Below are 14,780 nucleotides of genomic sequence, written 5' to 3' on the forward strand. Positions count from 1 at the left end.
AAAGTAGAGCACAGAAGGTAACATGAGAAACTTGAGACCTACTGTATATAGCACCTATACACTGTATGATAGACCTATATAATTCCTTCAACTGACAAAAGTAAAGTAAAAGTAAGTAAAAAATCACAATGCATGACTCAGCCATAATTTTCTCCTCATAAAAAGTGTGCTTCCTTAGAGGAGAAGTACTGTAATTAGATGATGTGTTGGAAGCGAGCCAAATCATCCTTGAGTCATCGCAGCAAATAGTTTGAAAAAGAACTGTGAGTGCTCTGAGTGTTTAACATAAAAAAAGCACATTAATGTCAGATGAACACATTGCTCCAACAAGGCATTGGCAATTTAGGACTTAATACATCTCTTTATACACCTGTGACATTGTGGCTTACTGGCAATGGAAGACATGATGTGCGTCATGTGATCCAGAATGCTCTCAAATTCATAGACTGGAATGGGTATAATGGGAGAAGAGAAATGAAAGTCCAATAGTTCTGTATAATGCTTATTTTATGTTAGGGGGGTTAAAAAGGTTCAGAAATTATTAAATTCCTACAAGTCAAACCAGGTGAAATTCACAGTTTTGTGAAAGAAAGAGGCCTAATGTGCCTGCATGCTATTTCTGAAGAGTATCAGGCAGCCTCTCTACTGCTCACTGGCCTAGCCTTCAGAAGCAGAGATTTCCAATGGAAATACACACCAAACAGATGCACAACCACAAAGGCAAATACACACACACACTGATGTGAAGCAAATAAAAGAACAACAAGAACAACAACAACAACAACAACAGCAGCAGCTATAAGCCCGAAAAGATGACAGAAGACTGAACATGCCCCTTCTTTACTGACCTTCAGAGTTCTGGCGAGATACGGCGCCCTTGATGCGGAAGGCGTGTTTGGCGAGGTTGGCTACTCTGCTCGGGCTGTCCTCCACGCCCTCCTCCGTGCCAGGGTCTTGCTTTCTTTGCCGCTCACATTTTTGGAGGGACTCTGAAATACTTTATCTTTAAGGCTGGGCTTACGGCTACAGTAAGTGGAAAGGGGCACACAAAACACAGACCATGTGTGAAATTTACACAGGTCCAGGGACGTAGTCACTACCCATTATGAGTAACAACGAGTAAAATGTTAATTGTTTTAGATACCGGAGTTCACGGTTTGAAATTAGAACGGATCCCTTTGAAGCATGCCCCCTTGTGTGATTCATTTGGGCTGACTAAGCAAAAGGAATTGTTTCATACACGAGAACAGTGAAAGTGCTGACTTCTGCATCACACTTCGGGGGTAAAGTCCCCCCAAGTGGCTCACTCTCTTGACATACAGATATACTGTATCTAGTGAGTCAAAATGAGCACAGAGGCAGTGTTTGCATGTTTCTCACAGGAGGTAAGTGCAAGGCCTTGTTTTCCTGTGTAATCACAGACACAGTGAAATGACAAGGGATAATGAGTTGTGCAGTGATTTCCAAGACAAAGAAATACACTTCAGTGTCCATTGGTGCCCAATGGGCCATAGATATCCAAGCAGGATAGGGATGAAATGCTTCTGCCATCTACTGGTCAGACCCCAGCACTACGCATGCACCCAGTGAGAGGGAACCATCAGCAAGAAACATTTATCTGCATTTATCTTTCAGCCATTGGTTCCCATTCCAAATGGGCTGGTCATTTATGTTTCAGAAAGGATTTGATTGTTTTTTGTGATGAAATGGGGTATCAAGGTGGGTCAGGTTTTAAGATATGGACAGGGTGAACGAAGGTGAGATTGTGAGTCGTATATAGTTGTATATATTTAAATGGTTACAAGCATGCTACATTAGCTATGCCCAATTCTCAATAAGTAAACATATTTAGTGCATTTAGTCGCTCACATCGCATCTGTCATTTAGTCATTCAGACACCAAGAATGGGCAAAACTTATGTTAAAAACGATATTTAAATTAGTGGATTGAAATTAGAGAAGTGTTAGAATTGCAACAAGCTAATGTAATATTTGCTATAAGAAGCCAGCAGCTTTCAGCAGCCTTAGCAATGCAGTATAACAGAGAGGTTTAAGAAAGGAAATGATTATTATGCCTATCATTGCATATGTTGCACTTATATGCCTGCTTCCTTAAAGAGAAATATTGATGTGTTTGATGATGATATTTTATTCCAGTATTGGGAGTCTCTATTGTTGCGGGAAATAACCCATTTTCCCCAGGTTATGGCAAGATATAACAATATCTCCCAACAAATTGGACAAGGAAAAAAGAATATTATTCAATTCTGTCAACTTGCTAGTCATGCTTGACACAAACCAGCATGCAATTGTAAAGAATCATTAGGAGATGAGTTGACTTGAAAGTTTAAATGAAAAAGTTCCAAGAGCATAGAGAAAAATATGTATATTTCCTATCTTGAGGTCAGAGTTGAATTTAATGATGATGCTGATCATGGCCATTAATCCTTCACTGGTATTACACTTGGTTCCAAAAACGTATATACAGTGCCTATAAAAAGTATTCACCTCCCTTGCATATTTTCCCTTTTATTGCTTTAATGAATAAACTCTGTCAATTTAATTTGGCCTTCTTTTACAATAATTTACAAAATCCCCTGTTTAATGTCAAATCAAAAGACATTTCCTTTAAAGCTGCAGTTGGCAAGTCTGACAGATTGAGGGGACTTAGCCAAAATTTTGAATGGTTACAACTCTCATGCCCCTCCCCTGCTACCACCGAGCACCCTCTCATCGAGTTTGTGCTCTTCAGTGCCCTGCTCTGATTGGACCAGAAAAACCGGCAGCTGTGGATTTTTGCAAAACAAATAACAGACTCTAGGTGGGGGTAGAAGTGCGTTTTTTTTTTTTTCTAAAACCGGCTGATTTATGTTGTTCTGTCGGAGCATAGTGTCGGTTTCAGTGAATATGATCAAAAAAATCTTGCCAACTGCAGCTTTAAAGTCAGTGACTAAATCAACAGTGGTCCAGCCAATTGGTGCTAATAGTCTCACAATTAGTAAAATGGAGATCGCCTGAGTGCAGTGAAAGTGGAAGACGCTTGCAAGGTCCAGTCACTGGTGAGTCAGTATTCCTGGCTATAATTCCACCATGAAAACAAAAACACACCAAATAAGAAAAGGTTATTGGCAAGCATAAGTGAGGGAATAGATACAGAAAAATGTTCAAGTCACTGATGTTTAGTAAAATCCATCATTAAGGAATGTAAGGAATATGGCAAATGTGCAAATCTTCCTAGAGCAGTCTGTCACCACAAACAGAGTGACTGTTCAAGAGGAATAATGGTGGGGGAGGCCACCAAGGCACCTATGACAACTCTGAAGAAGTTAAAAGCTTAAGCAGGTTCTTTACCAATCAAAGCTCTATGGGTGAGTGGTAAAGCTCTTATTAAATCTAAAGTTCGCCCAAAGAAATGTAGGACACCCCAAGGTGAAATGGAAGAAGGTTCATAGGTCTGATGAAACCAAAAGTAAGCTTTTTGGCCACCAGACTAGATGCTTTTTTTGGCGGACACCAAACACTGCACATCACCAAAAACACACTATCCCTAATTTGAACCATGGTAGTGGTAGCATCATGCCGTGGGGATACTTCTTGACAGCAGGCAAAATATATGGAAATCTTGGAGGACAATCTGATTCAGTCTGCAAGAGAACAACAACTTGGGAGAAGATTTACTCTCCAACAAGACAATGAGCCGAAGCCTACAGCGAAAACTACACAGACATGGTTTAAAAACAACAAGGTGAATGTTCTGAGTGGCCGAGTCAAAGCCCAGATCTCAATCCTATAGAAAATCTGTGGCTGGATTTAAAAAAGGTTGTTCACACCCATTCCCCTTCCAACCTGGCAGAGCTTGAGCAGTTTTGCAAAGAAAAACGGAAGGAAATTGTAGTGTCCAGATGTGCAAGCCTAATTGAGACCTATCCACACAGACTCCATGCTTTAATTGCGGCCAAAGGTGCATCCACTCAATACTGACTTGAAGGGGGTGAATATTTATGCACTCACTTATTTTGCATCATATATTTTCAATTAATTAACATTACTTTGTAAAAATCTGCTTTCATGTTGACATTAAAGAAGGGATTTATGTAAAATATTATAAAAAAAAGGCCAAATTAAATTAATCAAGATTACATAAATAAAAGCAGTAAAAGTGGAAATATCCAAGGGGTTTAATACTTTTTTTATAGGCACTGTGTATTCTGACACATAATAGAAAAAGTTGACCCCAAGGCAGGTGAATAACATTTGTGATGGAATTAGATGAGAGACATGCAGAGGCTGTCAAAGTACCTCAGCAAGCATAGGACCACTGGCAGCACATAACATTACTGCAGGGTCCTGACAATATGTGTTTAATGATGGATAATTGTACACAATGGGCTAAAACAGCACACTCTTTAGTTAAGCAAAGTAAGAAAACATTTGGGCATTACAACGTATAAGGGCCTAGAGAGTACTAGACAGGAGACATAGCATAGATTTGAAATAAACTCCAGACAATGGAAAGCTAGAGTTTGGCTTCTACGACTTATCTTCTCCCCTTGGGAACCGAATCAGTTACTATGTGAGCTGGCGAACATGATTAACAGGGCGAAATAATAGAAAGAGAGAGAGAGAGAAAATACAGAACAGACCCAAGTGCTTGAGAGCCATCTAGACGTGCAGATGTTAGTAATCTGTGTGCAACGGTACCTAAGGCTTCTGGGGCAGCACCCACAGAGTTGAGCTGAGTGTGATTTCGCATTACTGCTCATGAGAGGCAGTGGGCAGTGACAGAGACACAAGGACAGCATTGTAAATGTGATGCTGAAATTGATACTGATTAGTAAAAAGGAACTGGACGGTGACCCTGTACATGGATGGATAATTGATGGTATCGTGCCAAATAATACCAAAATAATGGTAATGCACTGTGTGCTATGAAACGTCACAATAGATCAAAAATGGTTATGAGAACATGACAATGTGAGTGAAAAGTAAGAAAGTTTCATAAGTGTAGTTATTGTACAAAAATACATATGTCCGATGATTGAGTGTAGTTATTGTACAAAAAGACATATGTCCGATGATTGCGATAGAATATGACAAAAATATCCCTTATATAGCTTTTCTCATGTCAAATGCACAACCACAATGTGCTGATGAGAATATTGGGAAAAATATGTTTTATGATGTGGTCATGAATAAATTGCTGCGAGGAGTGAACCTATCAAATATCAAAAGGTGCTTGACTTTCAAAATTATCTGAAAAGTGCTAGCGTAATGTCTACTCTCCTAATACAGTGAAGCCAGTGCTGATACCAGAATATTTTAGATAGCTCTTGAAAGGTTAAAATATCAGGGTGTGAAAAAATCCATTAAAAATTGGACGATAACAACCCATCCAGTGGTAGTGTGCTCCATATTATAAATAGAGCGGAGTTGCTTGTTAGCCAATTTCTTTTTGTGCTTATTCTATAACTGTAGTACAGTTATTGAATTATCCGATAAATACAGGCTTGTGTAATGGGCACTTGCTAACATTCAGAGATAGGTGGTTTAATGACCTATCGTGGTCTTACAATCTCAGTATATCTAAGTATTGTTCTTTGTAATTACATTAAACTGAAGAAGGCTTCTGTATCTTGATTCAGTGTTTTGTTTGTGTGTCATTTGTGTTCATTACAGTGCCTTTTCTCAACTGTAGTAAAGGAGATGGGTTTTAATGATGTTTAATGGCTGCTGTCTCTGGTCTTCTGTCTGGATACAATGCTGCCTTAGTCCAAAGCAGGTATAATCAGTCAGCAACCACCTACCATGCTTATTATAAAGAATACATATGTAACAGTATATGAAATGCATAAAAGAAATATTGGCTATATATTTGTGCTTATTTGTTTGCATTTAGCCGTGCACTTAAAGTACTCTGTGCTGATACTAGCAAACGGCTATGCAGCTATCATGGCTTTATGTCTGGTCAAAGTGGCATCATAGTCATTCAATACCGGTACTATACAGTATATGAAGATGGCTCCTTTATTAGGAGTTTCCTTCTGTTGCATTCCTTACTGCATAGCAAGTCACTTCAGACAGATATATTGGTGTAGTAGTCTCTAAGAAAGATGCAAACAACCAGAGATATACTGACCTTGGAGAAGATTCTGCTGGCTGGGCGTCCTTCCTATGAGGCAACCACAGAAAAGAAAATCGAAGATAGTCAGAGTTACCTGTGTCACTGTAATTTAACAAGCTAAGACGACAATTGCCAACTAGTTATTGATTGATTACAGATTACATATGATTTATAACTATAAGAATTGACATTAGAATTGACATTAAAGAACCTTGAGAATGAAAAGACTACTTAAAACCCTCAGAGGAAGCGGATTAACCGTACTAACTGAAGTTTATACTTCATAAATGCTGGAGGTCATAGAATAGTAAAGGAGTTTTATCCTTTAAGCCAAGTGAATTGAACTGAACCACCAGCAATATTTGTGAGAAAACATTTCTCTGAAAGGATATTCATTCAAACCTGAACCCAGTCTTTCCCTTCAGACTTCGTAGTAGGTCCAGCTGATTGATTGGAGGGATGAGCCTTGATGTGGTTGGAGGAGACAAGGTCAAGAAAGTCAGCATCCTATAGGCCTCTAAAGCAACACACATCCTAACCTAATCAGCACCCCACTCTTACACCTAGTCTATGTCCACTCCCAGAATGCTTGTCTCTGGGTTACATCATTGTGGCCTATATAGAATGTAATACATACATGTAAGTAACTACATTAACTCATAACTGCTTTCAGATTCCTGAGTGCACTTTATACGCGGAGGCTGTTGGTTGAAAACATGTGAAGAAACAAACCAAGTCCATCACACTTCTCTCATAAACTGATAAAGTACACTCAAACTCTCTCTCAGATGAGAATCTAGGGAGGCAATGTTCTCTTACAGTAATACTAATGGAAATACTAATGGAAATAGTAAACTTGATCACAAATCCATGAAACTGATTTCCTATATGATTAAATCTATACTAATAGAAGTCCATTACAAATGCTGAAAGTGAGCCTGCAGATGCAAGAAGGTGTGGAGGAGGAGGGCGTCCACTCTATTACCTGTACATTGGAACAGATACATTCTGCTCATAGAAGTCCCATGTTGCGAAAAGGTCTGTTCGAGTTAAATTAGTTGCATAAAATCTCCAGGCACTCTAGTAAAAAAATAAATAAAGCCAAAACTGTCAACACCTAAGTAAAGAAATGATGCGTACTGTACGTAAATGTTGAATGTTGCAATAGCATACCATGCAAGCAGTTAGTTAAGCTAATGCCAGAATGTCCTAGTTTGATATTTCTGGTCAAGCCTACCTGAATCAGGCCTGCCGCTGGATTTCGACGTTTCTCAAAATGCTTCTGTCTGTGTTGCTCCTGTACCTTCAGAGCAAAGCCAGAGCCAAGAATACCCTGACAGATGCATGGCCAAAGAGAGAGAGAGAAACAGAGGGCAAGATAAGTCCCTCAAAAACAGCCCTTATACCATCTGTTCACATACAAAGTGTTCAGTACACAAAATGTCCTTCATTTTTGCAAATTGCTATTCATTTATTCAACCTTTTGCACAACTTACAGCAGGAAGTGCAAAGAAGGCCACACCAATCATGCTGAAGGCTGCAGCGATGAGTCGCCCATTCCATGTTATTGGAAACTTATCACCATAGCCTATCGTCGTCAAGGTGATCTGTGATGGAGAGATTCGCAAAACATTTTGAATGAGTTCTAAAGTGACTGATGGTTACTTGAAACAATGTCAGAAACAGCTGTATCTTGAGAGGCCTGGTCTCTTCTTCTCATCTCCAGCTAATATCCCTTATCCTGGGTTTACTCAGACAAATGAGATTCGCAGTTGAGCTGAGTTTTACCCAGTGTTAAAAAGGAGATTTTCCTGTTGCCTTCGTACTTGCTTTATGGGAGTAAGATGTGCTACACAAAAAGAGAAATTAAATTCAACATTTATTTCAAGACAAACATTACTGTCTTTTGTAACCCCTCTGAGGCTATAGGAGATAGTAGGCGCCTCCAGTCTAACCTAGTTATTTTAATGTGCGCTGATGGGAGATGGAGCCTCCCTTCCCTTCCAGTCAGAGGCCTGCTGTGGAGGGAATTACTTACCATGCCCCACCACAGCGCATCAGCATATGTCTCAAACATCTCGTTGTCATCCTTCTCCACTGAGTACACCAAAAAGGACGCCAAGATGAGACACAGGAAGCCGATGTACCAGGCAGTAATTAGCTCCTGCAGAGATGGGGAGGAACAAGAGAGAAAATGCCCAAGAGCGGAATCATTTCAAACACTGTTATAAAGTTAGAATATCTAACGCTCAGATGATGTATTTAACTGTTTCAATAGCTGCGTTTAATTCTTCTCTTGAACAGAAGTATTACACCATGTCAGTATGAGCATGCTATTTCAAAGTGCAGTTTGTGCTTGGCTTTGGGCATGTGTTGTTGCTGCATTAGTTTTGTTGTTGGAATACAGACACATACAGTGTGTTAGCCCACACAGTGCAACAGCATTACCTTGCTGTGTGCATAGACCACAGATCCCAGAAGTTTCCAGGTACCGCCGCGACGGTCCATTCGGAGCATGCGCAGGATCTGCAGAAACCGCAGACTCCTGATGGCAGAGGTGGCGAAAACATTCCCCTGCGAGCCGGCTGCTAGCACTGACACGGATGCAATCAGCACCATCATGTCTACATGGGAGCACAGTAGCCAACACACACACACACATACACACACACACACATACACATATACACACACACACGACTCTTGAGTAGAATTCCAACACCTATTAATATGCTAAGTGCATGTTTGAGATACACATTCTCACCAGTGCATTATTATGATACCATAGCATAGCAGATACATTCTTCTATGCTTTGCAGAAGGTTTGCAGCAAGTAATAGTTCTTGCTTTAGAATGCTTTCTTTATCTATTAATGAAATCACATCTTTCTGCTGATGTGAAACAGTCCTGATTGCCAAAGCTGACTTGGCTTTGCCAATGTGAAGCAGACCTGATTGGCAAACAGCTGATTGATGATGGAACACTGTCAAACAGCCTCCAGCACTCGAATCCAACGTCAATGACAGAGCATCTTTGGGCCTTTATGTCTGTTATCTTACATACTGAACTTGTTATGATACGTGATATAAATTAATTTCTAAGCAAAAACTACATATGTTGTTTAAATTGAATACCTTAGTATGATAGACTTAGTGTCTGATTCCAGTATTTAGTTAATGTACCATTTAAAAAGTAGAACTACGCAAACTGTCTCAACTGAAAGATTTTGAAGGGGAAGAGAGGAGAGGGAGACATGACAGTGTGTGAGATAGAGTGAGCGAGAGAAAGGAAGAGAAAGAGGGCATAAAGACAAGAGAGGAAATAAAATGAACCACATAACAGGAAGAGCATGGTAACAGTGTGAAGTGGCCAGCACTCCTACCGATGATACAGAAGGGCTTGCGGGCAAACTTGAGCCGGCCTCTCCATCCTCTGTAGCGGCAACAGCAGCCTGCTGCCCAAATCCTCACAATATACTCCACTCCAAACACCACGATGGTCACGATTTCCTGCAGTCAGAAGACACAACACTAGTACACAAACACTGGCACAGTAAGTACAGTCAAACTTGACTGGACACTAACTATCAATGTCCTATGTAAAGATGCTGACACTGTACTTATGTACTTACATGTACACAGTTCATTTCTGTAATTCACCCTCTTTAACCACAGAATATGGATATTATCCTACATACATTAAGACGTATTTCTAAAGCTGAGAGCATCAACGTTTAGTGTACCAAAAATATGTCAAAATGTTAAAAGATGTCATGTTAACAGGATTCATTCTAAAGGACTAGATATGCTTGGTAAAATGTACACCATCTTGGTAACTTAAAGGTATCCAATGCAGTTTTGTTTTTTTGTGCGCTACTGGGCTCCCCTACAGTTGCAGAGTATTTGACAAGATAATATTACAACTTCATACAAATATTCCACAATTGGTATAAAACAATTCATATGATTCTCTCGGTCGGGGCAGAGCGAAGTTACAAAGCTAGTTCTCCATAGGTGGGTAGGCTATGGTTGGGAAGGCACATAATTCTCTCTATTACAAGTTAGTTTACCATCAAAATAACGTTGAAGCTGTAATATTAAGGTACAAAAACTTGCATATCTTTCCCTTCAGTCTAGGATGTCTTTAAATAAAATTAGATACATTAATTTGCTTACAAACTCCGTGCAAGTGACTGAGGCATGTATGCTTTCCCATTTGAACTGTGAGGACAGATTTCCTTTCCTACCTGAACGTCAACAAATCCATACTGTCGACTGTTTGGTCCCTGAAATACTGTAGCTCAGATGACACTTACAAATGCAGAGGCATGGATGCAGTGGCTATTGATTTAATTAGCCTACAATACGTATACTTCTTGTGGTTGAGGAGATCTCTCCCTGAGTAAAGAATTGCTAAGACAAAACATCTTTGGGTGTCCTGCACACAGGTATCATTTGGAATACATTAAGACAAATGTTGACAACAATGTAAAGCATGCAGAATTTAGATATTGCAACAAGACACATATATTTGCTAACTCATCAAGTCTTGTATTATATATACCTGTTGTAAAAGTAGGACAGAGGTCCAGTCTAACTCACTAATGAAATACACAATACAAACGCACACAATCCAAGCTCACATCCTATAGATTGTACATACCAGAATGTATAAGGCACTCTCTGAGCTCTTCTTGAATTCCTTGATCGTGGCAAACACGGAGAGCACAAGACAGGAGAATACCAGCACAAATCTGAAACGAAGGCATACAGATGCATTCTTCAACATTCGTCCATACTACTCCAAGCACACTACATTGCAATTATACTTTACATAAGTACAACGTATGGCAACCCATGAATGTAGGCATTACCAGATGGTTATTGATTCATTACCACTGATAACATGGGTACCATTGGGTATGTGAGTCTATGGACATACAGTGCAACCGGAAAGTATTCAGACCCTTTCAAGTTTCCCACATTTTGTTATGTTTCAGGCTCATCTTAAAATGGATTCAGTTCATTTTTTTTCTCATCAATCTACACACAATACTCCAACACTCCACAAAAGATCAGGTGTTTGGAGTGTTTTGTACATTTATAAAAAATAAAAGTCTGAAAATTTCAATTTACATAAGTATTCAGACTCTTTGTTATGACACTTGCAATTGATCCCTGGTGCATCCTACTTCAATGGTCTTTGAGATGCTTCTACAACTTGATTAGAGTTCACCTGTGCTTAAATTAATTCATTGGCCATTATTAAGAGAGGTAGACATCTCTTTATATACAATCTTCACACAACCCTGTCTTGCAGATCTACGGACATTGTCTCGACCTTGTGGCTTGGTTTTCACTCTGACATGGTTATGGATTTGGCAGACGCCTTTGTCCAAAGCGACACATAAATACAAAACAACAATATTTAAAATTGAACAGGGAACAGATTAGAATGTTGGTCAAATATTATAAGAAGAAGAATAGTAATAATATCAACAATATCAATTCAATCAATAGCCTAATAAAAATAAGCAATGAAAATGAGGGGAAAGGCAATAATAAAACAATATTGTCCATTTAATCAATAATATAAAAACAATGACATGGTAAGACTACATAAGGAGAATATCAATAATAAACAATAATGTCAAATTAATTAACAGCCTAATGAAAATAAAACAATATTATACAAACCATAACATATAAGCGCTTAAACAACTAAGTACATGTTGAATAGGAATGTCTTTAGACCCCTCTTAAACAACCCAAAACTACCACAGGAACGGAGAGCACTGGGCAACTCATACACCATCAACTGTGAGACCTTATATAAAGAGATGTCTGCCTGTCCTAATAATGGCCAATGAATTAATTGAGGCACAGATAGACTCTAATCAAGTTGTAGAAGCATCTCAAGGACCATTGATAGAAGTAGGGTGCACCAGAGCTCAATTGCAAGTGTCATAACAAAGGGTCTGAATACTTATGTAAATGGAATATTTCAGACTTTTATTTTCAGATTTTTTTTTTATAAATTTACAAAACACTCCAAACATCTGATTTTTTGTGGAGTGTTGGAGTATTGTGTGTAGATTGATGAGAAAAAAAACCCCGAATTGAATCCATTTCAAGATGAGTCTGAAATATAACAAAATGTGGAAAACTTGAAAGGGTCTGAATATTTCCCCTTGGCCCAAAGGGCTGCTTTTACACCAAAGAGTTCAGTCTGGTGACTTGCTGTCACTTAGGCTTGAAACCTGCACAGAAATGAAATGTTGATGTCAATCAGGAATGCTGTCGTCAATCAGGAATGTTAATGCACTGCATATAGAGGCCAGATGAGGAAAAGACAAAAATAATCACTATTCAAAATGTTATCTTATTATTTATGAAATTGTTTATGTCTTGGTGTCACGCACGGGTACGCTGGCGACTACGCCACTCTGTCCGGTATCTTTTGTCGTCTGTGTCAATGTCTTGTGTGTGAGCGCTTTGGGTTGCACTCTGTGCATATAAAAGCGCTATATAAATAAAAGTGACTTGACTTGACTTGACTTATACCTCCCTGACGTTGGAGCAGCATGAAGCTTGAGCTCAAATGATCCCCCTACATCGTCCTCCTCTACCCTCTCACAACAGCAGCTCAACCCACCCAGGAGCCCTGCTCAGAACAACAGTGATAAATATCAGCTTATCTCTACCGCCAAAAACCCTGAAGCCTGTGAAGCCATTATTCATCTCTCCTCTAAACTGGTTCCAAAACAACTCCCCAAATTCACTTACCCCATCTGCTCGTTCCACTATGTCACCTCCCCAGGCTCCTGTCATCTCCATTTAAACCCAACACTTGATTTCCCTTTGCTCCTTGCATAGTTCTCTCTCTCCCGGTCACCTTCCTGATCATCATCATCTATTTCTCTCCTCTTTGCCTCTCTCAGCCTTTCTCATGGCCTCCATCTGTTTGTGTATTTTTCCTTGACTTATAACACCTCGTCCAGCTCCAATCATCCCCTGCTTGGTTGGCGACCTGCTGTACTCCTCACGGGTCAGGCCGGGTCCAGAGTTGGAGCCACCAGGGAGTCCTGTGGGCAGCTGCAGGGGGTGACAGGGGCAGAGCAGCTCAGGGAGCCTCAATGGGCCAGAAACTACTCGGACATAAACACTGCTGCTACGAGACGGGTCGGGCTATAGGCCAGATGATTAAAGAGCACTGAGAGATCTCCTGGCATGTTGTGCTATGAGTTGGCATATGAGTGCGCTGAGAATATCAACTGAGTTATCTGCTGTTGGCAAGCTTGTTAACCAAAGTCAGGAAAGATTTTGGTTTATGAATGAATTACAAATACCTCACCTAGGAAAAAAATATTAATTCAAGCAGCAATAACTGGCTATGCTATTTCATTCTGTGAGAACTGCGTGTTGGTACATTATAAAGTAATCCGCTGCAGTTTGCACATACGAAAAGGTAACACCAGTTCATTGCTTTAATTGTCCAATGCTTTGGCAGAGGTGGATTATATTGATTAAGTAGTTTGTGGCCTTCAGTTTGTGCACATCTGCACTTTCTCCACAGCACCCGTAAATGGAACATGATTAAGCATCTCTTCAGCAAGGTATTTGTCTTCCTTATGGAAACTGTCCAGCTCACACAAGCATGAAACCAAAGGTCAAACGTGAGGCAATTGTTCAGGAATGCTCCATTAATGCACAAGGTATTTTATTTTTTTATTTTCATATCACCAGGAGTTGACTTAAAAGGGTTGTAGTAGCGTTTGTGGTAGAGCTATAATAAGCCAAATGTGGTCTAAGAACGCAATGAACAGCCTGAAAAAGTCAAACTTGTGTGTGTGTGTGTGTGTGTGTGTGTGTGTGTGTGTGTGTGTGTGTGTGTTAAAAAAGCAGGTGAAAATGTATTGGGACTACATAGCGAGGGGATTAGAGAAGAGGTTGGAAGGCTGTGAAGGTTTAAGTGAGAGCTGGAGCCACAGGAGAGGGCTGCTCCAAACTAATCCAGTCTGCCCTAATGGAGATGGCCTGCAAGCCCCACTATGAGGCACACATTTCAGCTGATGCTTTGAAGTGCTGGGTTGCATATATTATCCAAAGGACCTGGTCCTTTGGCCTCCTGCCTCTTCTAAAAACACATTCACACACACACACACACACACACACACACACACACACACACACACACACACACACACACACACAAAGCAAGAAAGAACAGCTACCATTTTCTCTGACAAAGGAATGGTTTTGAGTTCAAGCCAATCATCCCCATGAGATAACTTTTAGTTCTGAAATTCACCTTGAAACTGTCTCCAGTGGGTTTTGCCAAAAATCGAAAACATCAATTCAAAGATAAAGTGGGGCAGAGCGCTGCATCAGATTGTTGGAGTACATGGATTGAGAGTAAGAAGTGATCTCGTGCTGATTTCCAGTTCAGATTTCCGCGCAAATTGAGTTGTGTGAGTCGTGCTGGATGTGCTGACGAGGCTGCTGTGCAGTGGTTTTCAGTAGAGCCCAGAGATGCCCGTGCTGGCCGTGTGCTTGATCGATCATTCTCACATTCTTTTTTTTCTCTCAAGGCTTCCTCACTGACCTCATAACACACAGCAGCTCCGGAACTTTTCTGGAACTGCCTTAGTTAATACTTTA

The 14,780-nt window shown here is 40.0% G+C and overlaps 1 protein-coding gene across 1 annotated transcript in view; it reads right to left on the reverse strand.

Annotated features, from left to right (window-relative positions):
* LOC125293799 (potassium voltage-gated channel subfamily KQT member 2-like) overlaps positions 1-14,780 on the reverse strand; it is a 34,695-nt gene that overhangs the window by 14,815 nt on the left and 5,100 nt on the right. The window contains 11 exon segments of the mRNA XM_048241928.1: positions 849-941; positions 944-1,023; positions 6,136-6,168; positions 6,523-6,585; positions 7,106-7,200; positions 7,358-7,453; positions 7,617-7,727; positions 8,159-8,284; positions 8,569-8,744; positions 9,503-9,629; positions 10,783-10,873. Coding sequence (XP_048097885.1) covers positions 849-941; positions 944-1,023; positions 6,136-6,168; positions 6,523-6,585; positions 7,106-7,200; positions 7,358-7,453; positions 7,617-7,727; positions 8,159-8,284; positions 8,569-8,744; positions 9,503-9,629; positions 10,783-10,873 — 1,091 coding nt within the window.

Source organism: Alosa alosa, chromosome 4 (genome assembly GCF_017589495.1).
Source record: "Alosa alosa isolate M-15738 ecotype Scorff River chromosome 4, AALO_Geno_1.1, whole genome shotgun sequence".
NCBI classification, from domain to species: Eukaryota; Metazoa; Chordata; class Actinopteri; order Clupeiformes; family Clupeidae; genus Alosa; species Alosa alosa.